The following is a 27,194-nucleotide window of genomic DNA, read 5'->3' on the forward strand; positions in this document are numbered from 1 at the left end:
CTTGGTATATTATTTGGTTGACGGGATATATCAATTAAGCCCCGGGTGGATATCACACACCACACATACTGGATTATTAATGTGTTTTGCTACTTCAAGTATTTTTAATTTAAATATGCCATGCAAAGTAAATGAGTACCGAAAAAAGAAATAAGCGAATCTATGCTCAAATACCTTGCAAAATATTTCGTTAGAGGAGATTGATTAATAAAGTAATTATTGAGGAGTTGACAAGAGTATGTTCTATAAAAAGATGATTAGCCATTTCTTTTCTCCTTATGATGATAAAACGAAACATACCTGCTGGTCTATGTATGAAATAGGAAACTAATGACAGTTTTCTTTTCCAAATATCAATAATAAATATATTAAGTGTCAGTCCCTGTAACCATCAGGCAGTAGGGGGAACATGGTATGAAAAAAAACTATCATTTTGATAGTGTAATTGAACTATTTGCACCATCAGAATCAAAGAGAACAGACAAGATTGTCCTTATCATGTTGGACCATTGAGTTACAATTTCATTGAAATACAATGACAATGAACATTTTAGGGACAAAAACTCTGTCAACAACCTCATTTTTCCATTTCTGCCAAAGACCAGTAATGTACTGATCAAATGGTCGTCTTTTTTAAATAGGGAAAGTATCCCTGAGTGATATTTCAGTTCTAGATCAGTGGATTTTTGACATATATGTTTCTGATTTTTCCCATATTGCCTGAAGCTTACAAACACTTACACTTCAATGTAACATATTTGAAACATATCTGCTCCTACAATGGACAACAACGACAGTTTAATCTCTCATAAAATATTACGAACAATAATTAAAAAATTAAACACCGAAATACTTATTTCTACATCAAAATGTATTCATTGATTTTCATCTCATTGCAAGGTAATTTTTAACAATCGAAGAAATCATGCCATCCGTAACACTGAAAAATAAACCCTTTTTAACTTTTCTTCTTGGTTTTGTTGGATTAAACATCTTCATTTCATACTATGCCTTTAATTTCGAAGAAAATGAAGTCAGAAAGGTAAAGGATAAATTCATACTAAAAAGTAAGTCAGTCTCTGATACCACAAACACACACACTCAGTTTATTTAAGGCACTGAAGAAGGTCATTTGTTGACTGAAAATTTTGCCCATTATATATTTTATTATAGTGTGTTAACATCTTTATCGGTATCGTTGTACAATCCTTTAGACTCATATAACTATTTTTGTTTATATTGCATCGTCATGACTGGACGAACCGATACCCATTAAGTTTGCTGGTTGGCAGATTCCTTTAGACTTTATATATATATATATATAACGTCTCAGAATGTGACGACTCTATTTGCTACATTGCTCCATCGGATCAAATTGATACAGGAAAGATAACGTAGACTTATAGAAAGGGTCTGAAAAATTCCCAACGATGTTAGAACTGTCAAATTTGCGATGCAAATTTTTGGTCGTTCCCTCCGCGGGACTCGAACTCGTATATATATATACGGAAGTCTTAGAATATCCTCAAGTGTTTGAGATGTAAAAACTGTCAAGAGTTTTATCTAAGTTACCATAGAAATTAGGAATACTAATTCAGACAAGTGTAATTTTCAGATTTCGTGGCTTCGATGCCTGATGAGTACTTTTATGATAATTTCATTATTGGCACGTAAGATAATTGGCACGTGAGATAATTGGCACGTGAGATAATTGGCACATGAGATAATTGAATTTGTCTATACATATTGAGATATAAATAACGTTATTTTATCGCGTTCTAAGCGCCTTGAATGATGAAAACAGAAATACAAATATATGAAAATGTTCAATGTTATACAGTCGTAATAGGATAGTCTATCAATGACTACATCACTGCCATACGTAATAGAGTGCAGAGCAAAAATTAGCTACCAAAAAAAAAAAAAACAAAAAATACAAACAAAAAACAAAAACAAAAGAAACAACAAACTGAATCGAGAAGAAATAAACACCAAAATAAATGCTATGGAGAAATAAAGAAATCACAAAATAAATATAAAAAAGCAACACACAATAAGAAAAAGCTAATGAACAAGTTAAATTTTTTATTAGTATTGATTTATAAATATGTATGAATATTGTAAGTATTTGAATTAATATAGATTTATCTGTTACAGGCCGAACAGCAAAATCTATAGTCCGGTCAGCGACATTTGTTACTGCCCTTTACGACATCAATCGGAATGATTGGGCTTATTTCAGTAGATCTTTTAACAGTTACATTAATTACTTTAACAACATACTAGATATGAACTCTAACTTAGTGCTGTATTGTGAGCATTCTACATGGACAGCATTGCGTTTGAACAGCGCATTTTTGACCCATCCGAATATATCAGTGAATATAATTCCTTTTGAGCAACTGGAGTACTATGAATATTACTACACGATAAAGGCAATCATGAAGTCAAACGAATTCAAAGAAAATAATCAAATGCTTAACCATCCGGAAGCATTCTCACCAGAATATATTATTTTGATGAGCAATAAATTTTCATTTATGAAAACAGCTGTCGAGAAAAATCCATTTGGAAGCACTCATTACTTTTGGATTGATGCCGGATATGGTCATGGAGACAAAACGCACTTCCCACCACAGCATTCAAAATGGCAACCGCAAAAACTTCTGAAGTTAGACAACACTATTACATATATATCATTTGAACACGACCCTTATGTATTCAAAGGAAATGAGAAAGACATATATAAAAAAAATGTTGGGCCTATATTAAATGGTGCTTTTTTTGGAGGTGATAGATCGGCTGTGCTTGAATATGCAAATCTTTATAAAACAGTGTTTATCAAATTTCTTAATTTATACAAAATTGTTGACGATGACCAAAACATTGCTATATTTTCGTTCTATGAAAGACCTAAACTTTTTAATTTGGTGAGAGGTGGATGGTATGATGTCATTAAACTATTTAGTTGAACTTGATTCACTATCTTATCTTTTGGTTTGTTTTTTTTGTCTAAGCATATACTTAAAATGTTTGTTTACCCGATGAATTCAGAAAAAAAGAAACAAACAGATTTTAAAATAAATAAATAATTAAATAAATAAAATAGAATTAAAAAATAAAAATAAAGATAGAGATTTAAGTTTTAATCTTGAAATAGCATTTAAGACATGTCTTTCATATTATTTCTATAAGTAAATTTGACCGTACACATGACAGACAGGAAAAGAATTTATCAACATTACCGCATGTCTAAAGCCATTTACTACTTCAATAACTGTGGAAAGACCACTCACTATGAGTAAAATTACCATTAGACCATAAGCTTATTTATTGATGGAATAATATCCAATGGGACCTGTAATCTCTTATTTGTCACCAGAATTATAATTCTCCAATATTGATTGAATTGATTAAAGTATTTATTGTTTTCTTTTCATTTAACACCATTAAAAATTTAAACACAAAACATAGAAACCTTTATGGATGACAGGAGCCAATTGAACACGGTTGTTAAACTGAGTTGATTTGTTTTGTTCCACTGGTAGTTTGTAATCAGTAAGTTAATTCATCATTATGAATTTTCGATCAAGGTTAATGTAGAAATGACGCAGAAACGAGAAAATGCACATGGGTCAATGATACTTTTTTAAGTATCTAATCAATATAAAAGAGAACAAAAATTTATGCATATGCTTATTTAAATGTTTATTCAAGATATCAGATATAATTATTGGATATTTTCTACAAAACCTGCCGATGAAACCTGATCATTATTGCATTAAAGTCTTTTGAACCTACGACAAATACTGTTGATTATAGAAAGTTAAAGGAAAAACGACAAATACACAAGTCTTGACGGAGTTGAAATATTTGTGAGTTCATCTTTTTTTAAGGATCGGATTAAGGTTGGTTAATTTTGTTGTAACCTTTTATTTTCTTCGACTGTTCGTTTCTTAAATAGTAAAAACCGTCATTTAAGGTCTACTTTGTAGTAACATGTGAATGTCGGAATGTTCACCGCCTTTGTTTCTTTCCTTTTATGATATATATTCTGTGTTTCATTATAAATTAGTTAAAGATTGGGCATTGTTTCTAGTCAATAAAAAGTATGTTCTGATTATACCTCTTTAGAAAACATTGATTTTGTATAATTGTATTAAAACATTATCCAACAATGTGTATCTCAGTGATAAAACGTTTATTGTTCCATGCTCTGCAAAACTTTACATGGGGCTAGATTAAAAAATGGAAATATCTTCTCAATCCATATGCATAATGATTGACCTCTATAAAAACCAACAAGTTAGATCCGCTGAAATGAAACATTCATTGATTTATTCTTGGTAAATCGAGTAAAAAAAAAACAAACAAACAAAATATGTTTTGTTTCGCCAAAATGTATTTTGTTAGTGTTAAGAAAAATGTTCGTTTCCATGGTTACTTTTAATGGACAGATAAAATCCATTAAAAATCATTTTTACCTTAAAACTCTAGTAAAATGTTTAAAGTACCCTTTCGAAGAGCTTTTTATCAGTTACGTATTTACATGTTCATGACGTAATAAAAGAATATAATGTTAAAAAAGGTCTTCCGTTCATGATATAATTTGTAAAGTAATTCAATATACGTGTAATAGTCATACGTGTATAAGTAGTTTATTCCGACAATAACTTCATAAACTAATTGTGTGATGTTCTAAAGGATAAACTGTACAGTATATTGTTTTCCATTCTGAAATTGAATGCGAATTTAGAATTCGCAAGATTGTTTAATCGCCATACAGAAACTATGGATGATGAAAATTGGATAGAAAGGCACGTAAAAATGCCAGAGACAAAACAAGACAGAAAAAAGAATATAAAAACATATTGGTGGAGTATTAAAACAGAACACATCGTCATATTTGCAATTGTGCTTATTATAGCTTGTTCTATCATTAGCATAATGGTAATAACGGTTTACTTGACAGGTATGCTTATCAAATAAATTATTCGTAGATTCCAGACTCTGTTTAAGCTTTGAAATACGTAACAATTACAAACGTATGCTGAATGTAAGATCTATTTTCTTCATATTTTGTTTATTTAACTTGTATCAAATCTATACATTGACATGCGCGAAGGACAATCCTTTGTCGTGTATCCTTTTCGAATACCTCATATTCACTTTATTGTTACCTTTGATAAACTTACATATTAAATGTATTTTTATGTGTCGCTTATATATAGAGATTTCCACTAAATTGACAAAAGAACGGGCGTACCAACAGTGGTCGTCTGTTTTGTTATGTGGAATGACTACAATTACGATAGAAATAATGCTCAAAGTAAGATTTTATTCATTTCAAAATTAATGTAATGCCTCTACAAACTGAGTCTGTTATTGATAAGACTAAAAATCGAGTAATTGATTGATTGATTGATTGTTGGAGTTTACAGTCCGAGCAGCAATATTTCAGCTATATTCAGACGATGAACATGAAATGGATGATAAAATGAACATGAAATGATGATGAAATGAAAAATGGGATGGGACACAAAGACAGTAGGGTCGACAAATTTTGATTGCCACTAGAAAAAGGGAGGGATGGGTAAGGTCGGGCAATTTAGCCTCCTGTTGTGGAACGCAGTGGTTCCTACTCCTATCGAATACCACAGCAGGGTTCTTTAACGTGTCATCTTTCCCAACACGGTGCACCACTATGGTTTGCGGTCAGGTTTTCCGTATTATAGCCTGCCAACCCCAGCATGTAACATGCCAGGGGTACCCCATTCCACCACCTGGGGCACACATCCCAGTTGCTCTGTGGGCAGAGCGCCTAGCCCCGGCTAGGTTTCTGAGCACTATTTAGTCGCCTTTTACGACAAGTTTAGCGCTGCTGCAGGCCTATTCTTTTAACACCCGGACCTGCACGTGGCAAAAAAAATCGAGTAATGATATCATACGTACCGTTCGTTCGGTTACGAAGATATACGTATCGCTGGGATTATGGAAGGGGAGGAAACTTGAAAATGTTAATTGCCGCCCATCATTTCTTAGCATTATTTATTTTTCTTATAGATTTTTTTTAATATTTCTTATATTTAATTATACAACCAGAATAAAAAAAAACTTAGACATGTAGGTCATGACTCGTTTATTGTGATCTGTTCATAAATTGATGCATGCTACAGTAATTCCCGCTCAAGAGGCATTGCGCAATGTATAAAAGTTTAAAACTGGTGTTTTTGACTGAGGTGTATTTCGCGAAGTTTTATAGATATGTATACCTATATAGAGTAGACACGGTGAATGACTACTTCGATACTAAATCATTTCGCGAAGGAAGAATATCGCCCGAGATAAAGTCTGAATATGGTGATATAGTGTATCTATACCAGCTGCAATCAATATGTGTTATACTATGCTGAATCATTAAATTCGTATTCTGACAAATCCTCAAGAATTTGTCAGGATACATTACCGAAAATTATGTTTTCTCCCTGTCTTTTCCCCGGTGTTGTCACCAAAGGGAAAATAAGTTAAGTCGTTGCATTTCGGGCGAAAAGTACATATGATCTGCACCTGCATAGGATTATTTAAATTTAAAATAAATATCTAATAGTCACCGGAATCATTTTAAATAACAGTAGCATTGAGAAAGGAACGAAACTACAATCTTCAGCTATGATGAGCGTGAACTACTTCACCAACAACGAACAAGAATAAATCAACGAGACGAAAGAGTCCTAATTCGCTGCATTATTCTTTGTTGTTGTTGTTGTTAGGTTTTTTTTTTGGAACTTCCCAGAAAACCCTTTATTTAACCTATTTTCAGACAATTATTAATGCGAGGGCGGATCAAGGATTTCAGGTCATGGTTTAATGCAGAGTGAAGCGTTGCAAAATAAATTTGGATGTAGAATTCGTGAAATATCAAGATTTCATGCCAAAACATAAAACCTTTCTTTCCAATTTTTGGGGAATGGGGCGTTCGCCCGGCATGCTCGTCCATTGATCAGCGCCTGAATGCATTGCCTCACACGTTGTGTCATTAGACTCAATATTCTGTATGGATATGTATATACATATATAATACTCATAACATAATACATGTAATTTTACACTTAAGTACTACAATGTAATATTTAAAAGGAGATAACGTGCTAAAATTAAGCGATTTTCGATTTATGTTCTCGTATGCGGACATTTAGCATTCAGAAAAATCGAGGTTTGAAAACCAAAATTATGAATTATTTTTGGAGAAACATATAATATAGGCAGCTGGGTATTCAGACTAACAAACCTGTACATGTAGTATTTATAGGAAAGTAACTGTAAATGAAACAAAATTCTAAAGAGTTTATTTGTTTGTTTGTTGGGGTTTAACGTCCGAGCAGCATTATTTCAGCTATATTCAGACGATGAACATGAAATGATGAAATGATAAAGGGATGGGACACAAGGACAATGGGGTCGATACATTTTGATAGCCACTGGAAGTAGGGAGAGGTGGGTAGGGTCGGGCAATTTAGCCTCCTGTGGCGGAGCCCTGTGGTTCCTACTCCGGGAGAATACCACAGTAGGGTTCTTTAACGTGCGAGGAACGTGGCATCTTTCCCAACACGGTGGACCACTATGGTTTGCGGTCAGGTTTTCCGTATTATAGCCTGACAACCCCAGCATGTAACACGCCAGGGGTACCCCATTCCACCACCTGGGGCACACATCCCAGTTGCTCTGTGGGCAGAGCGCCCAAGCCCCCGGCTAGGGTTCTGAGCACTATTTAGTCGCCTTTTACGACAAGCTTAGCGCTGCTGCAGGCCTATTCGTTAAACACCCGGACCTGCACGGGGCAAAATTCTAAAGAGAAAATAGTGTCACAAAAAGTGTCGTCAAATCAAATAACATTTCATGGAATAGTTCCTCCTTAGAAAACGTCACTGAACATTCATTTGAAGGTCACTAAGGTCAGGCTAGTTGCGCGTTTACTTTATCGTACTTCAAATTATAATTTTGTGTTGTTTGTACAATATTAATATCATTACCCAATTCCAATCTTATTGTTGAAAAGTATTATAAATAATACTTTAGACACTCATTTATTTTCAATACAATATCTCAAGTCTTGAGATATGATGTGGGGCAATTGCCTTGCCATTGGGTGTTTTGAAAGTAACCTAACAAGTAAGTTGACTTACAGTGGCATTTTTAATTAGATTCTGCACATGGTCATAGAAAGGGACAAAATATCCCGTGCTTCATAAAATGTGTTTTATTCCATACTTTTACATAACCAGTCAACTACATAGCATCTTTCAAAATATGACACTTATGCAAAACATTCAAGTTTAAAAACCTATATATACATGAAAACAAGACGCACTCAAGCCTGAACGCATTCGAACAATATTCGGGTTGATGAAACACTAGTAGCTATGAATTAAAATATGCATTTTACATTTACTATCGCAGTGGTGGAGCCTGAAGGGTGTCCAGCGTTTGGAAACCCTTTTTTCATAGGAAAAAAATTGCTAACTTTATGCATTAATAGCCTTGTATCCCGCATTTTCTTCTGTCTATCCTCCTTTTTTGATCACTGAAACCGCCCCTGCTGTTGCATTTATCTGCTTATCGGAAGTACTGCACATAATATGAGATTCAAAATATTGTGTTAACATTGTTGATCTCTAATAAAGATATGAACTGCGAAATAGATATGAATGGTCCACTATTTTCGTCAGCACCAATTATAAATAATGTCTCCAGTCCTTCACGGTCTGTCGCATAAGGTTTTGTAAGGGCGAGTTTCGTTGAGTAACGTTCGTTTACGGTGAGCTCCGTCAAAATAGTGGAAATCTCTATACATGTACTTAGTTTTTATACGACTGCTACGAATTCATAATGGTATCGTTAAGTTGCGATTTATTTGCCATATCTTGAGTAACATTTATTCGGTCACAACCCTCTACCTTTAAAATCTCAAAAATATTGCAATTTCAAAAACACGTGAAAATCATCTCTGGAAAGTCTACGTTACTACTTTTGAAGCAAATAAACTGAATACAAATTATACAAATGTACAATCTAATCTACAAACAGGCAAAAAGGTTTGTCCCCATAATCCCAATTCTTCCCATGCGGGATTGAACACTACGGTACACCATGAAACATACAAGGACACAACCAATGTCATGGCAAAAACTGGTTTTTGATATAGTGTTTTAATTTGTATGTAAAAGACCCTATTAGCGAATCAATATTTATACCAGAAAAAATGCTACCCTTAACAATTTGGCAACAATAAAATCGTTACAACGGTTTAGTTAACTTTTTGTATGACTATTAAGCTTTCTGGGCTTTGTGTAGAATATAAGCGTAAAACAAAGGGTGATAGTTACCCGCACGTATTAATCATTTACAAGTACATTTGTATTTGATAATGAGTTCCTTGTATCGGTTGAAAAAGTTGGTGAATGCTTTAGAGAATAGTTAACTTTTACATATGGATAAGTTAAAATATCCAGTAAAAGGAAGATTATAAGGATATTTTTATTCTTTCGACTAAAATGTCCGTATCAATGTTTATATAAAATAGGTAAAGAGGAATTATAAGTTCTATGCAACGTCGATTGTCTGTCACGCTTTATACAAGTCACAATACCTAAAGTTTTTTTTTATATTCTGTAAACGTATTTCAAGGAGTAACCGTCATCAGCAACATCTGAATTTATTGAAAGTTCTAAATCTAAAATAAGTTATACCCAAGAAGTACTCAGAACCTAAAATTCCAAAAAGATAGCCAAATAAATCACAAAGAGGTTTAAATGACTTATTGGTTTATAATGGTTTAACGTATTTTGGCAGATATTTCATGCATTTTACAACGAGAACGAATTACCAATCGAACATGCTTTGTACTAGTCCGACACACTGAACCTGATTTTTATTGTGCTAGCTCATAGAAGCATCAGCCCAAAAGTTGGCATGCTATTCAGCTTGGATATACTATTCTGATTCAGAGTCAACCAGTCAACATTTATATATCTATCCACTTAAATACCGTGTGCTTGACGGAGAAACAGTGACTTTTTAAAGTCTTTTGTGTGAATCGAACCCACGACCTCCCGCACTCAAGACGAGCAAGATACCGTGAGACCCCCACGATGGTTGACTTATCATAAGAAGTGTTTTTTTTTATAAAAGAAAAACTGTTTAACAAAAGTTTCAATAAACAAAGACATAACTCGAAATAAGTAAGGTAAAACCTGTCTAATCGAATCCTGAATAATCCAAAACCTGTCTTTACCAGACACTTGTATCATCCCTACATTAGCCAATGAGATTTTTGCCCTGAGTAAACTGAAAACCTGTCTAAATCGATTCAATATTAAGTGTAAGTATTTGTAAGAATCAGCGAAATGGCAAAAATCAGAAATATGCATGTCAAAACTTTATCAATTTGTCAATATAATTTCATTAAAGGATACTTTCTCTACTTGGAAAGTTAATTATTTGATTGTGCATCATCCGATTTGCTCAGAAGTTTTTCAATAGAATCTTAGAAAGATGAGTTTTTTTGACAGAGTTATCTGCCCTTGAAATGTACATGTTCAGTGCATTTCAATGAAATTGTAGCTCAGTGGTCCAGCATGATATGGAAAATCTTATCTGTTTTCCTTCATTTTGATGGTGCAAAAAGTCAAATTACACGTAGTCTATCACAATGATGTTTTGTTTATACCATGTTTCACCTACTGCCTGATTCTTACAGGGACTGACACTTAAAGCTAAAAAGGCGTTCGATTTTGGCACGTTTCACTTTATTGTTTAGCCCCGTGCAGGTCCGGTGTCAAAAGAATAGACCTGCAGCAGCGCTAAGCTTGTCGTAAAAGGCGACTAAATAGGGCTCAGAACCTTAGCCGGGGCTAAGGCGCTTTGCTCACAGAGCAACTGGGTTGTGTGCCCCAGGTGGTGGAATGGGGTACCCCTGGCGTGTTACATGCTGGGGTTGTCAGGCTATAATACGGAAAACCTGACCGCAAACCATAGTGGTGCACGGTGTTGGGAAAGATGCCACGTTCCTCGCGCGTTAAAGAACCCTACTGTGGTATTCTCCCGAAGTAGGAACCTTAGGGGTCCGCCACAGGAAGCTAAATTGCCCGACCCTACCCACCGCTCCCTAATTTTCAGTGGCAATCAAAATTTCTCGACCCCATTGTCCTGGTGTCCCATCCCTTTTTCATTTCATAATAATTTCATGTTCATTTTATCATCCATTTCATGTTCATCGTCTGAATATAGTTGAAATATTGCTGCTCGGACGTTAAATCCCAACAAACAAACAAACTTTGTTGTTTACATCGCAAAGACACGCTTAACAAATAGATCCATTGCAGCTTAATGTAATTGATAATTACGTACGTCTTGTCTGCACATATTTTTGTCCATATACTATAGTTTACGTTGTTGCGATCATTCTTATTAAATAACACTATAACAATAAAGTTGAAAATGATAGCACTTTCCATATATCTGTTACAGCCTTCATTTCGTGCGTTATTAAGCTAGGATATCGTGGCTTCAAGCAGATAATTTGACTGTTTTTTTAAATATAAACCACTTAAATCCCCCAAAATCTTTCGTGAAACAGTGTTAGCCAATCAATTGCACGATATGAGTCAGCTGATTGTCCTATACTTGGTTTAATTGTCGTTTTTCGTGCTAACATATATACTCTATACTGTTAAACCTGGTTTGCACTTATATGTGATATTTGTAATACATGTACATGATGGACTGACGGGTTTCTAAAAGTCATTGGCTATCATTTAGGATCCTTTACGGACGGTGTTTACACAATACCCCAGCATAGTCATACCCGTGAATGTGGGTCATGGTTTATTCGGGGAAATTAGTTGTCATGTGACCACAATCATTCATTAAATCCATTAAAAGCATCACACGTGATTTAAACACGATCCGTGACCTTGTGATCTACACGCTGTACAGCCTACAGCATTTGGTGAATCACCATTCTAAAATTTTGTAGAGTCGGAAGGTAGAGATTTATTTTCATTTTTATTTAAATTTTGAAACCAAATAAGTCATAGTGGCACCAACTCAGAATACAATGAAAACCAAATCTGCAAAGACTAAACATGTAATAGACTTAGTCCACGGCCTAATCCCTTTTGGGATTCGGCGCTGGAAATATATTTTTTTTTGACGGTGTTGGTCAAAACAAAAAAAAATATCTCCAGCGCAGGTTCCTAAAACGGGATTATCCACGGCCAAGAGCACACTCCTGGCACGTGTATTTACATTCAATTATAAATAAAAACAAGCAGTATTTCCATCTAGGATAGAAAAAAATATCTTTGGCTTCATTTTCTTCTTCAAAATTGCATTTTATTAAGTTGAATATGGTCCATATTTCTTCACACATTGAGGACCTTCCTCTTACATATCTTTTATGAGTTTATGTTCCATACACGTACGCGTATATCATACATATCAACTTTTTGACATTTTGTTGCAAAACACATGGCATTGAGGAATATGTTAAGTTGTGGTAGTTCAAATAGCTGCCCATTACTGTAACTTGAAGTTTCGGGGCTACATTATACATATAGAGGTTATGTACACGTAAAATTGTATATGTACGTACTTTCCTAAGGAGCTCCAACGATTTTTAGTATTGCTCTTTATGTACATGGCAGACTGCATGTACTGACAACTCATTATATGATTTTCAATTTAACCATTTTTTGTATATGACTTCGTGCCAATAAAGTTTGTACATGTACATGAACATATAATTAAGTCTCCTTCATACTTAAATATTGTACACGTAACTGCAAAACAAGTACCGTAGTATACAGGTTTTGCAGGCTACAAATGTATATAAATATTTAGAAATTGGTGAAATTGTTTGATACAAGATTTCGTTGAAATATTGATTGTGAAGTGTTAGCTGTGAGCCAGTATGGATTGATTTAGCCGTAAAGTCCTTCATATACCGATATTGTAATTTTGTTTCATAAGAATTTCGAATGTTTTCTGTTGAGTACATGACTGTAACTGAGGAATTTTTCCATTATGCAGTTTTATTCTCTTTTCCTAGAGAATGTAAAATCAAAGACCTTATAGATGTAAATTCTTAACTAATTTGGTCCTAAGGAAGAGAAATTGACAGGCTTTTTAGGGAATTGGAAATGGAGAATGTCCAAACCTGGAATTTGCTGATATATATAATTATATATTTAATATAAAAATGTCACCGTAAAAAAAAATTGCGATCATACATGTATACTGGTATGGTGCTGACAGCGATATCCGTGTCGTCGTCGTCGTCCATATTCACTTGGTCGTGCGATGACTTTAGTTATGGTTTATAAGAAAAAACAAATCACCGTCGTAATAATTAAAATTTGCTAATTTTAGTAGCAATGACTTTATAGGTGTTTCATACCTTGACATTTGTATAAAACCTGAATAAACCACAATACATTCTTAATCAGAAGTATATGTACTCTTGCATCAGATTATGTGTATTTTTATTGGATCAACCACACACCTGTTTAAACCGAAAAGACTGCACAATCCAAGTTAAAAAGTAGTTTGGTTCAGACAGGCTTACATGTAACTATGTTTGTAAATTAATTTTTGTTATTCAACATTTAAGTACTTCTCCGTCTAAGAATCGGGCAAAACGTGTATAAGGTGTGGCACATAAAGGAAAAAAACCCAGAGATTTTATTGCATTAACTAAGTATTTATACCTAATAAACGCCAGAAGTAACAATAAAAATGTTTGTAAAATTTGACTTTTAAAGATATTGATAGATCAAATTTAGTTGAATGATTGATTGATTATTGGGGTTAAAGCCCAAGCAGCAATATTTCAGCTATATTCAGGTGATGAAAATGAAATAGATGATAAAACGAACATGAAATGATGATGATGACGAAATCTTAAAAAAAAGGGATGGTACACCAGGATAATAAGGTTGACAAATGTTGATTGCCACTAGAAAAAGGGAGAGATGGGTAGTGTCGGGCAATTTACCCTCCTGTGGCGGGGCACAAAGGTTCCTACTCCTATCGAACACTACTTCAGAGTTCTTTTACGAGAGAGGAACGTGACATCTCTCAATACTGTGCACCACTATGGTTTGCGGTAAGATTTTCCGTATTATAGCCTGACAACCCCAGCATGTAACACGCAAGGGGTACCCCATTCCACCAAATGGGGCACAAAGCCCAGTTGCTCCGTGGGCAGAGCGCCCTAGCCCCGGGCGAGGTGCTGCGCACTATTTAGTCGCCTTTTATGACAAGCTTAGCGCTGCTGCGGGCCAATTCTTTTGTCACCCGAACCCGTACGGGGCATAGTTAAAATGCACTATGGAAAAATGGCGGGAAAATTTTCCCGCATTTTTTTCCATATATAAACAGTAAAAAAATACCTACGTCACAGATGCATAATGATAAATTTAAATAGCTTTTCAGTTGTCTTCTAGATGTATTGAATATATTTGAGACAAAATAGACTAAATTGAGAATTATGATTTGCCACCCATTGCCTGATTCTTACACAGAATGGTACTTAAAGCCATACAATTACTTATAAGCTGAAAATATAATAATAACACACTGGTATTTATCCTTGTTCAATTATTTTTATTATCAACGAACACCGTGACACTCCATATCATTCCTGTGTAATTGTGATAGGGTAAAGGTCAATTAAACATATGACTCTTGACACACTTTTTTTGGATCCGTGCCCAGGATTTTGCATGTTTAATTACTAAAATCGGACTAGCTTGAAATTACAAAAAACAGATACGATAAGTTGTGTTCCGAAATCATTGCATTGTGTAACTTGCGTCATACTTTCACATTTTTATTTGTGATCAACAAATCTAAACATGTTTCGTAAATTGCGATTTTGCTTTTTCCCAAAAAAAAGTTATTGATCTATAAGCCTTAAAACCTTTCCAGTCCGACTACATAAATTTTCACAATATGAGGGATTTGTAACCTATAAGAGGACGAAGTTAAATGTTTACATATATACACTCCTTGAGACGTTCACGTTTTTCATTTTAGCGTTCGTGCATCGTTTATCGTGAACGATAGAATCGTTCGTTTTAACACACGCTGGGAGCGTTCATTTAATCGGACGATAGAATCGTTCGTTTAAACGCACGGTAGTAACGTTCGTTTAAATTTTGTTCTTTTATTATTTCCTTGATTTAACTTTTTTTTATATATATTTTTTCATTAATTTCATTTTCTTTGTTTTCTTTCGTCATTAGCTGTTATTATTATAATTTTTCATCGTTCGTCTATCGTGCGTTTAAACGCACGCTTTGAGCGTTCGTTTATCGTGCGTTGAAACGCACGCTTGGAGCGTTCGTTCGTTTTTCCGTGCGTTTGCTGCGCGTTTAACATTCCTAACAGGAAACCTAAACGTCTCAAGGAGTGTATCTAAAAATCGTTTTCTCGCCTTTTTTTCCCTCTTGACTAATAAGTGAGACCGGTATAACTTAGTTTTCGTTCTCTGGATTTTCTGGCCAAAGTCAGTAAGTTCTTAGATGTGTATCTTAAGAAAAATGTATCTGAATTCAAGTTCGTTTGTTTGTTTGTTTGTTGGGGTTTAACGTCCGAGCAGCAATATTTCAGCTATATTCAGACGATGAACATGAAATGATGATGAAATGAAAAAGGGATGGGATACAAGGACAATGGGGTCGACAAATTTTGATTGCCACTATAAATAGGGAGAGTTGGGTAGGGTCGGGCAATTTAGCCTCCTGTGGCGGAGCCCTATGGTTCCTACTCCGGGAGAATACCACAGTAGGGTTCTTTAACGTGCGAGGAACGTGGCATCTTTCCCAACAAGGTGTACCACTATGGTTTGCGGTCAGGTTTCTAAAAGTCATTGGCTATCATTTAGGATCCTTTACGGACGTTGTTTACACAATACCCCAGCATAGTCATACCCGTGAATGTGAGTCATGGTTTATTCGGGGAAATTAGTTATCATGTGACCACAATCATTCATTAAATCCATTAAAAGCATCACACGTGATTTAAACACGATCCGTAACCTTGTGATCTACACTCTGTACAGCCTACAGCATTTGGTGAATCACCATTCTAAAATTTTGTAGAGTCGGAAGGTAGAGATTTATTTTCATTTTTATTTAAATTTTGAAACCAAATAAATCATAGTGGCACCAACTCAGAATACAATGAAAACCAAATCTGCAAAGACTAAACATGTAATAGACTTAGTCCACGGCCTAATTCCTTTTGGGATTCGGCGCTGGAAATATATTTTTTTTTGACGGTGTTGGTCAAAAAAAAAAAAATCTCCAGCGCAGAATCCTAAAACGGGATTATCTACGGCCAAGAGCACACTCCTGGCACGTGTGTTTACATTCAATTATAAATAAAAACAAGCAGTATTTCCATCTAGGATAGAAAAAAATATCTTTGGCTTCATTTTCTTCCTCAAAATTGCATTTTATTAAGTTGAATATGGTCCATATTTCTTCACATTTTGGTGGAAGAAAAACTTGGGGTCAAAGGATTAAATAGGACCTTCCTCTTACATATCTTTTATGAGTTTATGTTCCATACACGTACGCGTATATCATACATATCAACTTTTTGACATTTTGTTGCAAAACACATGGCATTGAGGAATCTGTTAAGTTGTGGTAGTTCAAATAGCTGCCCATTACTGTAACTTGAAATTTCGGGACTACATTATACATATAGAGGTTATGTACACGTAAAATTGTATATGTACGTACTTTCCTAAGGAGCTCCAACGATTTTTAGTATTGCTCTTTATGTACATGGCAGACTGCATGTACTGACAACTCATTATATGATTTTCAATTTAACCATTTTTTGTATATGACTTCGTGCCAATAAAGTTTGTACATGTACATGAACATATAATTAAGTCTCCTTCATACTTAAATATTGTACACGTAAGAATAACTTAGTTTTGTTAAATTGTGAAGAAGATTTACATGATTTATTGAAGTAGATATTCTAAAGAAAAGTTAATGACCGTGTTGTGAAATGTTGAATGTACATACAGGTTATGTTGGTTCTGAAACCAAATGATACCGGCAGTGCCTCTGGATATATTGTATACAGCTGCAAAACAAGCACCGTAGTATACAGGTTTTGCAGGCTACAAATGTATATAAATATTTAGAAATTGGTGAAATTGTTTGATACAAGATTTCGTTGAAATATTGACTGTGAAGTGTTAGCTGTGAGCCAGTATGGATTGATTTAGCCGTAAAGTCCTTCATATACCGATATTGTAATTTTGTTTCATAAGAATTTCGAATGTTTTCTGTTGAGTACATGACTGTAACTGAGAAATTTTTCCATTATGCAGTTTTATTCTCTTTTCCTAGAGAACTAGGACGAATGTAAAATCAAAGACCTTATAGATGTAAATTCTTAACTAATTTGGTCCTAAGGAAGAGCAATTGACAGGCTTTTTAAGGAATTGGAAATGGAGCATGTCCAAACCTGGAATTTGCTGATATATGTAATTATATATTAAATATAAAAATGTCACCGTAAAAAAAAATTGCGATCATACATGTATATTGGTATGGTGCTGACAGCGATATCCGTGTCGTCGTCGTCGTCCATATTCACTTGGTTTTCGTGCGATGACTTTAGTTATGGTTTATAAGAAAAAAACAAATTACCGTCGTAATAATTAAAATTTGCTAATTTTAGTAGCAATGACTTTATAGGTGTTTCATACCTTGACATTTGTATAAAACCTGAATAAACCACAATACATTCTTAATCAGAAGTATATGTACTCTTGCATCAGATAATGTGTATTTTTATTGGATCAACCACACATCTGTTTAAACCGAAAAGACTGTACAATCCAAGTTGAAAAGTAGATTGGTTCAGACAGGCTTACATGTAACTATGTTTGTAAATTAATTTTTGTTATTCAACATTTAAGTACTTCTCCGTCTAAGAATCGGGTGATGATGACGAAATCTAAAAAAAAGGGATGGTACACCAGGATAATAAGGTCGACAAATTTTGATTGCCACTAGAAAAAGGGGGAGATGGGTAGTGTCGGGCAATTTACCCTCCTGTGGCGGAGCGCAAAGGTTCCTACTCCTATCGAACACCACTTCAGAGTTCTTTTACAAGAGAGGAACGTGACATCTCTCAATACTGTGCACCACTATGGTTTGCGGTCAGATTTTCCGTATTATAGCCTGACAACCCCAGCATGTAACACGCAAGGAGTACCCCATTCCACCATTTGGGGCACAAAGCCCAGTTTCTCCGTGGGCAGAGCGCCCTAGCCCCGGGCAAGGTGCTGCGCACTATTTAGTCGCCTTTTATGACAAGCTTAGCGCTGCTGCGGGCCAATTCTTTTGTCACCCGAACCCGTACGGGGCATAGTTAAAATGCACTATGGAAAAATGGCGGGAAAATTTTCCCGCATTTTTTTCCATATATAAACAGTAAAAAAATACCTACGTCACAGATGCATAATGATAAATTTAAATAGCTTTTCAGTTGTCTTCTAGATGTATTGAATATATTTGAGACAAAATAGACTAAATTGAGAATTATGATTTGCCACCCATTGCCTGATTCTTACACAGAATGGTACTTAAAGCCATACAATTACTTATAAGCTGAAAATATAATAATAACACACTGGTATTTATCCTTGTTCAATTATTTTTATTATCAACGAACACCGTGACACTCCATATCATTCCTGTGTAATTGTGATAGGGTAAAGGTCAATTAAACATATGACTCTTGACACACTTTTTTTGGATCCGTGCCCAGGATTTTGCATGTATAATTACTAAAATCGGACTGGCTTGAAAATACAAAAAACAGATACGATAAGTGGTGTTCCGAAATCATTGCATTGTGTAACTTGCATCATACTTTCACATTTTTGTTTGTGATCAACAAATCTAAACATGTTTCGTAAATTGCGATTTTGCTTTTTCCCAAAAAAAAGTTATTGATCTATAAGCCTTAAAACCTTTCCAGTCCGACTACATAAATTTTCACAATATGAGGGATTTGTAACCTATAAGAGGACGAAGTTAAATGTTTACATATATACACTCCTTGAGACGTTCACGTTTTTCATTTTAGCGTTCGTGCATCGTTTATCGTGAACGATAGAATCGTTCGTTTTAACACACGCTGGGAGCGTTCATTTAATCGGACGATAGAATCGTTCGTTTAAACGCACGTTAGTAACGTTCGTTTAAATTTTGTTCTTTTATTATTTCCTTGATTTAACTTTTTTTATATATATATTTTTTCATTAATTTCATTTTCTTTGTTTTCTTTCGTCATTAGCTGTTATTATTATAATTTTTCATCGTTCGTCTATCGTGCGTTTAAACGCACGCTTTGAGCGTTCGTCTATCGTGCGTTGAAACGCACGCTTGGAGCGTTCGTTTTATCGTTCGTTTAAACGCACGATAGGATAGGAGCGTTCGTTTTTCCGTGCGTTTGCTGCGCGTTTAACGTTCGTTTAAGTATCGTGCGTGCAGGAAACCTAAACGTCTCTAGGAGTGTATCTAAAAATCTTTTTCTCGCCTTTTTTTCCCTCTTGACTAATAAGTGAGACCGGTATAACTTAGTTTTCGTTCTCCGGATTTTCTGGCCAAAGTCAGTAAGTTCTTAGATGTGTATCTTAAGAAAAATGTATCTGAATTCAAGTTTGTTTGTTTGTTTGTTGGGGTTTAACGTCCAAGCAGCAATATTTCAGCTATATTCAAACGATGAACATGAAATGATGATGAAATGAAAAAGGGATGGGATACAAGGACAATGGGGTCGACAAATTTTGACTGCCACTATAAATAGGGAGAGTTGGGTAGGGTCGGGCAATTTAGCCTCCTGTGGCGGAGCCCTATGGTTCCTACTCCGGGAGAATACCACAGTAGGGTTCTTTAACGTGCGAGGAACGTGGCATCTTTCCCAACAAGGTGTACCACTATGGTTTGCGGTCAGGTTTTCCGTATTATAGCCTGACAACCCCAGCATGTAACACGCCAGGGGTAGCCCCATACCACCACCTGGGGCACAAATCCCAGTTGCTGTGGGCAGAGCGCCCTAGCCCCCGGCTAGGGTTCTGAGCACTATTTAGTCACCTTTTACGACAAGCTTAACGCTGCTGCAGGCCTATTCTTTTAACACCCGGACCTGCACAAATAATTATTTCAGAACATTAATGCTTTTGAGTGAAAAAGATACGAAAATACCCAAGTTTGTGTCGGAGGCTCTATACGACGAGACTTCCTGTCAGAATGAAATTAGGCCCTCAGTGCTTCCCAGCTATGACACTTTTCGCATTAAAACCGTTATGAGGATATTGTACTTTGTCATTCAAAGGGGTGCTACTTGATATCTAGATCTTGCATTGTGTTTTCATGCGATGTGAACGTTTCTGATTTACCTACATGAAGTACCACCAGGCTGCCGTGAGATGAAACTTTAAGCTATTTTTAATTGCCTAGATTGCCGAGTGGTCATGATCGATGAGTATAGAAGGGATTTGAATCCCACTAAGTGATCGGCATAAATTGCTTTGCAAATGTGTAGATATCACATTGATTTCACAAGTATGTGGATCCTAGAACGAGATGTCAACCATTTGTCTGTTTTGACTCCACTGTCCGGACAGATCTGATGACGTACATCAGTCAATCGTTTAAGTAGATGATGTAAATTTAAACGGTGATATCAGTTTTTGTTAGTCTCGTCGTGCACGCGTCAATGTGAAATCTCGAGAATTTGTCCGTATAACTTCCATACTAAGAAAACCTATTTAATACGTAAATAAATGTGTAAAATTTACATTATAATGAGTTTGGTATGTATCCGGGATTAGTATACGTCAAATAACGATTTCGAACAACTTAGTTTGATAAAAAGAATAAACAAATTCCAATCAATTTACAGATGTCAAAATATACGCTAATGGTATAAATATTCCTGAACCTCCTATTGTATAAACGCATTTGCTTCAAACCATACGTGTACAGTACAAATATTTCTATTTTCTATTTTAAGGTCATATTTACAAAATCTCAACCAACTTAGTAAATGATTTTTTTAGTGTAATCTCTACCAACGACACAGTTTATTTTGATGAAAATTCATTACTAAAAAAAACCTGCTCTACATAATGCATTTTAGAACCACACGAACATTACTGAAAGACGGCAAACTGAACTTTTAAATCAAATATATTTAAATAGCGGGAACAATATGAATTATATAATTCTGAAAACTCTTAATGAAATAGATATTGTTTATTCTTAAAAAAAAAACACAGTGTAAGTGGTATAATTGGCCATTCTTGAAATATAATAATAATAATAATAACAATAATAATATTAAAAAACTACAATACATTGGAAATAGGGGAATACCATCTCTGTTGTATTTTTTTACGTGGTGTAATTTCGCTACATTTGGGAAAAACAGGCCGGTCAGATCTTGCTTATTCCACCTGCCAAAAACATATACTGAACTTGACAAAAAACCAAGTTGCTTCTGATAATTAACTTTAATTTTCGATATGAAAATTATATTCAATAGTATAAAGAATTTCTCACATCTAAATTGGTGTTTAAATGCGTGCGGCTTTTTAACCGGCGGGCGGTCATCAAATTTCTGCGATTTTTTTCATGCCATTTTATACGTTCCGAGTTTTCTTCAGACCGATTTTCCTTCTGTCTTACTCGGATCATTTCTTTATGGTACAATTAGGATTTGACATATTCCCAAAAACTGAATATTCATTTTATATTCTCGAGTGGGGAAATATTTTAACCCATTCATTACTGAAGAAGATTCTATATTTCTGATCACTGTTTCATTTAAATCAGTATTTTATAATTTCAGAAAACATAGCTAACTATAAATCACTTGAAGAGAAGTATTTAGACTTAGATTCTAGACTCACAGAATATATAAAATCCGCTGGTAAGTTTATGAACGATTTTATTATTTTTTTAATATTATTGCCAATGGATCAGTATGTATCTGTCGTCCGGTTCGAAAACTGTGTTAATTACCAACTGCTACATACAATGCAAAAACATTTACCCACAAACATCACTATAATAGAAGTACGAATGTGACACATAAAAATAAGATTTCATAATTGTGATGTCTTATTCCCATCGTGATATTGTTTTACTTCCTGTTTTGTCTAAAGGTGGACGTGAGCAAGGCTGTGTTGGAAATCAAGGCGTCAAAGGTGAAACTGGACCTCAGGGTCCGAAATGCAACCAGGGACAAAAGGGTGAAAAAGGTCAGACCGGCAGACAGGGCATAAAAGGCGAAAAGGGAAACAAAGGGGAAAAAGGTATTTTCATAACCTTATTTCGCATCGAATTGTATAAACAAGCATCCATCTAGGGAATTTTTAGTTGATGTTTCATGCATTTAGGGCAGAAAAAATAAAATCATCTTTATAATAGCTGTGTAAAGTCCAAATAAAATTGTATAATAATAATAATAATAATAATAATAATAAGAATAAATAATGACAAAAATAATATTAAACATTTCATAACATCCATATCTGATAAAAACAAATCGGTGTGAATATGTAAGTGTTTTTGTTAAATTATAACATATGTATTGAAGGTGAGTTTGTCCCATGTGATACTGGATGGATACTCTTTAGGAGAAGCTGTTATTACTTTGCATTAAATGCACAGAAAAATTTTCAACAAGCGCAGGTAATATTTAATTTAAAAAAACGCAAATCTTTGACAAAATTTGATAATAAAATTCAGCGCCTTACTTGTATGTACTTACACTAGGCCCTTATAAAACTCTTTTATACTCATGAGAGATATTAATTGTCCTTTTACTTGTTTAGCAGTATTTCACCTGTGGAAAAGAACATTTATCAATACTCATTTACAAGGTTCATTCAACCTATGCCAACATTTATGGCTTAATTGTTAAATAAACACCTATTGTATTTTGTTTGTTGGCATTCCTTGAATATGATATTTTAAAATGTTGGCATAGGTTGAAGACACCATTTACAATGCCTTATGTTTTCTATCTGGAATTTCGTAAGAACCTTCGATTGTCAAGAACAAGGTAATACCATCTCACCCTCTAACCCAATTAACACAAAATACTTAGATTAGAGAAATATCACAAAATATTTTGACCTTTCACTTTTTCTCGAACTTGTAGAATGTACTAATTCAGAAATTTACTTTCCGACCTCTAAAACAACGTTTCATCGTCGCAGCGTTCTCTTAAAATACGTTTTGACTATACTCGGCGTCACATAAATAACATACTGTTAAAATTTGAATAAAAATATTTTCTATGACTTTATTGACACCAACCGTCGTTTAAATTGTCTTAAATGACTTGCTCATTCGTTTAGCCAAACAGCTTATCCCTTAACATGTCGCTTATTAGCTTAAATCATGCGTAACAAATCCTTACGGGAAAATCCCATACTAATATCCGCCATGTTGGTTTTTACGGGACGATTTGTTTACAAACGAAGTTCGTAAGTTCCCGTCGAACTCCGGTGACAATCGTCTGCTTGATCAACTTCTCGGTATTGTACGTTGTTCGCGTAAAATAAATCCGAGATAGCCGAAATAACGCCGAAATGCATTCTGGGTTCTTCGGTTTTTGGACAAACCATTTAAACGTAAACAACATTTCCTAGCAACCCGATCACTGTAAACATGGCCGACTTTTACAATGTAAATATTGGCACCGAGAATTAAAATCTGACCGGAATTTAACGATTCGATGTTTAGGGAGAAGCCGTTTGGCTAAACGAATGAGCAAGTCATTTAAGACAATTTAAACGACGGTAGGTGTCAATGAAGTCGCAGAAAATATTTTTATTCAAATTTTAACAGTATGTTATTTATGTGACGCCGAGTATAATGAAGAACGTCATGACCAGTGGCAATCCAACAAGGCAACGAAGTTTTTGAATTTTTCAATTGTTAAAGTTGCACCACAGCAAGTAATAAAAGTTATGGCTAAGTCACGATCATATATTTTCCCTAATAACTGATGAATGAAATCAGTACAAAAATAACGAAATGTCCAAACTTTGTGAGACTCTTGAACGAATAAATTCTGCTGAGGAATACTGATTTCTACGAATATTTTTACTGGAAATTACAAAGTAGGTGGTTAACAATGTTTTCGAATAATTTTGAACTACTAGATTAAAATCAAGAAATCACTTTGACACTCTTTTTCCCAGGAAATACATCGATTTGTACTTTCATTCAAATTTTTCTATAACAATAAGAATAAATATTTGAAAAAATTATGGTCTACCGACATTTTCTTTATCATTCCATATTACTTTGATCAAACTTTGTTTACTAGGTTGAATGCAAATCACACGGAGCATCGCTAACGGAGATAGACGATCATGTTGAAAACTGGTTTCTAAAGTCATTTCTGGAAGGTTTGTTTGTTTGTTTGTTTGTTTGTTGGGGTTTAACGACCGAGCAGCAATATTTCAGCTATATTCAGACAATGAACATGAAATGAAAAAAAGAAAGGATGGGTCACAAGGATAATAGGGTCGAGAAATTTTGATTGCCACTGGAAAAAGGGGGGATGGGTAAGGTCGGGCAATTTAGCATCCTGTGGCGGAGCGCAAAGGTTCCTACTCCTATCGAATACCACAGCAGGGTTCTTTAAAGTGCGAGGAACGTGGCATTTTTCCCAATACGGTGCACCACTATGGTTTGCGGTCAGGTTTTCCGTATTATAGCCTGACAACACCAGCATGTAACACGCCAGGGGTACCCCATTCTACCACCTGGGGCACACATCCCAGTTGCTCTGTGGGAAGAGCTAGGTTTCTGAGCACTATTTAGTCGCCTTATACGACAAGCTTAGCACTGCTGCAGGCCTATTCTTTTTACACTCGGACCTGCACGGGGCGTTTCTGGAAGGTACTTACATTTACTGATAACAAAACAGCTAACGTCTAATCAGCTTTTCTTCTTTGCTAGTGAAAAATCGAAACAAGACATACATTTAAGTTCACTATTGCTGTTTTGTTTTGTATAAATTCATCATGAATTTATCAAATAGAAGATAAGGAGCAGGAATGGTGAACTCTATATGAACACAACGATTGCTTACATCACAAAAATATAATCTCAGATCAAGACAGTCAGCAACTTGAAAACAATAATGTCCCAGTGTGATTCCATAAATTGTCATAATTCACTAAGTTATTTAAGGAGAAAGACCTAGGGTCAGAGGCACAACTCTTACAAATCATTGGAACGTTTGTATTCATCATTTTACATCAATCTCATGGAAACATCAAAGTTACTTGGGTTGATTTCATTCCGTTTCAACTGAAAGCTTGATAGGCTTTGCTGAAACTGAATACGATTCATACATATCACATATTTCATGAGTTATGTCCCTTACCCTAAGTCCACCTCCTTAAACAACTTACGGGATAATGTGCATGATGTATGCACGTGTATTAACATTTTTCGACTACTAATAGGTAATATTATCATAAAATTCTTTAACTTTATGTTGTTTTACGTAAGCCCGACTTTTTGTTTATTTTTTACATTTTTATTTTTTAGTTTGTTTATTAATTGGCTTGTTTGCTTCTTCTTCACAAAATTGTACTTAAGTAGCAGTCTTTGTAAGAATCATGCAATTTCTGTAATATGTGATACACATTCAAAAAGGTTACGCATTTTTAATTTTGTTATTGAGTTGTTTGATGAGTCTATATAATGAAATGCATGATCATTCATTCCAATCTGCATGTCTTGGGTGATAATCCGCATTGAAAATCCATCAGAATCTATTGTATTTAAGTTTCATTTACAGAGTTATCTTCCTTAATTTTGAATTCTACAGTAAATTCTATATAATTTTAATCTCCTAAGAGCACGGGTTATACGAAAAGCTACGTGTTAATTTCTGTTTACTCTAACAATTTAAACAAAATATCAAAAATAAAAATGTGTAGGCTTTTTACTCATGAATCACATTTTGCATGATTCTTAGCTGGAGTGCTACTTAAAACGTGAAAAGTGTTTCCTAATATGTATTCCGTTTGTTTCCAAAAAAACAAAACAGACAGAAAAGCAAAACGCGCCTATTTTGGTCTTCATGATAAAGAATCGGAAGGTATATTCAGATGGGTTAGTGACAACTCAACAGTAACATTCACTGATTGGGGACCACATCAGCCAGACAATGCAAAATACGGAGAGGACTGTGGGCAGTTTTGGAATGACATTAACTACCGATGGAACGATGCACCGTGCTCATATAAGTACGGTTATATTTGTGAAAAAAAGTTCCAATAACTTTTACTGCAACGTTAACAAAACAATGGTGATTTCTGTGAATAGAGACCCTTGTACTTTTCATATGAATCCATGGCTTATTTATCGTTTAAGCTATGCCATATTTTTGAATCGAACAGTTTTCTTGTTCGGAAAAAAGTAATAATATTAATGATATTAAATGTTATTTTTTTCATTTGGTATATTGTTTTAATTAAATATTTTTGAACTTTTTAATAATTGTTCGAGTTGATATTATAATATGAACGGGTATAACCTATAGCGTTTACCTTCTTAAAATGCATTTATATCTAGTTGATAATGATCACATAATCTTGTAGCGTCATAATAAAATAACCTCAATCACTACCGATCGAAAATCAGATAAAGCTTAAATTAAAAGACGCAAGATGTTTTCTATTCTTATATGCTTTACTTCAAAGGAATAGTTGTTTCAACGTACTATATGTATCTGATAATGATTAGAAAATATAAATCACAGAACAGGTATAAATACTACTCTTTTTAAAAATCATGCAGGAATGTGGGGAATCACGGTGAAAAATACCCACAAGTTTTTCACTGAATTCTTTTTAAAAATGTTACCTGAAATGCAAAAAAAAAAAAAACAAAACAAAACAAAAAACAAAAAAAAACAAAAAATGGTATGACACTTCTTACATAGTTAAGTTGAATGAACTATCCGTTTGTCTTCAGTAGATGATTTGTGCCAACACTGTCAAATATATGTGGGTTTTTCTGAGCACGATTCATAACTCTTTAATTTTTCCTGAT

The 27,194-nt window shown here is 34.6% G+C and overlaps 2 protein-coding genes across 2 annotated transcripts; both read left to right on the top strand.

Annotated features, from left to right (window-relative positions):
• Positions 1 to 924: 924 nt before the first annotated feature.
• Positions 925 to 3,056, top strand: LOC148607557 (uncharacterized). Its single transcript, XM_088544390.1, has 2 exons — positions 925 to 1,067; positions 2,158 to 3,056. Exons 1-2 carry the CDS (start codon positions 926 to 928, stop codon positions 2,970 to 2,972), a joined length of 957 nt encoding a protein of 318 aa, XP_088400516.1. The 5' UTR covers position 925; the 3' UTR covers positions 2,973 to 3,056.
• Positions 3,057 to 4,631: 1,575 nt separating this feature from the next.
• LOC148607558 (uncharacterized) lies at positions 4,632 to 26,639 on the top strand. Its single transcript, XM_088544391.1, has 6 exons — positions 4,632 to 4,972; positions 21,955 to 22,035; positions 22,271 to 22,420; positions 22,705 to 22,799; positions 24,448 to 24,529; positions 26,188 to 26,639. Exons 1-6 carry the CDS (start codon positions 4,792 to 4,794, stop codon positions 26,418 to 26,420), a joined length of 822 nt encoding a protein of 273 aa, XP_088400517.1. The 5' UTR covers positions 4,632 to 4,791; the 3' UTR covers positions 26,421 to 26,639.
• The last annotated feature ends 555 nt before the right edge of the window (positions 26,640 to 27,194 follow it).

Source organism: Perna viridis, chromosome 9, assembly GCF_037379345.1.
Source record: "Perna viridis isolate PV_CMFRI_1.1 ecotype Kerala chromosome 9, ASM3737934v1, whole genome shotgun sequence".
Classification (NCBI taxonomy): Eukaryota; Metazoa; Mollusca; class Bivalvia; order Mytilida; family Mytilidae; genus Perna; species Perna viridis.

Bases quoted from the DNA above. Each gene is read 5' to 3' on its own strand.
- LOC148607557 (XM_088544390.1), top strand. From the start codon at position 926: ATGCCATCCGTAACACTGAAAAATAAACCCTTTTTAACTTTTCTTCTT. The intron at 1,068-2,157 runs GTAAGTCAGTCT...TATCTGTTACAG, and splicing joins GGATAAATTCATACTAAAAA to GCCGAACAGCAAAATCTATA.
- LOC148607558 (XM_088544391.1), top strand. From the start codon at position 4,792: ATGGATGATGAAAATTGGATAGAAAGGCACGTAAAAATGCCAGAGACA. The intron at 22,421-22,704 runs GTATTTTCATAA...TATGTATTGAAG, and splicing joins GGGAAACAAAGGGGAAAAAG to GTGAGTTTGTCCCATGTGAT. The intron at 22,800-24,447 runs GTAATATTTAAT...TTTGTTTACTAG, and splicing joins AAAATTTTCAACAAGCGCAG to GTTGAATGCAAATCACACGG.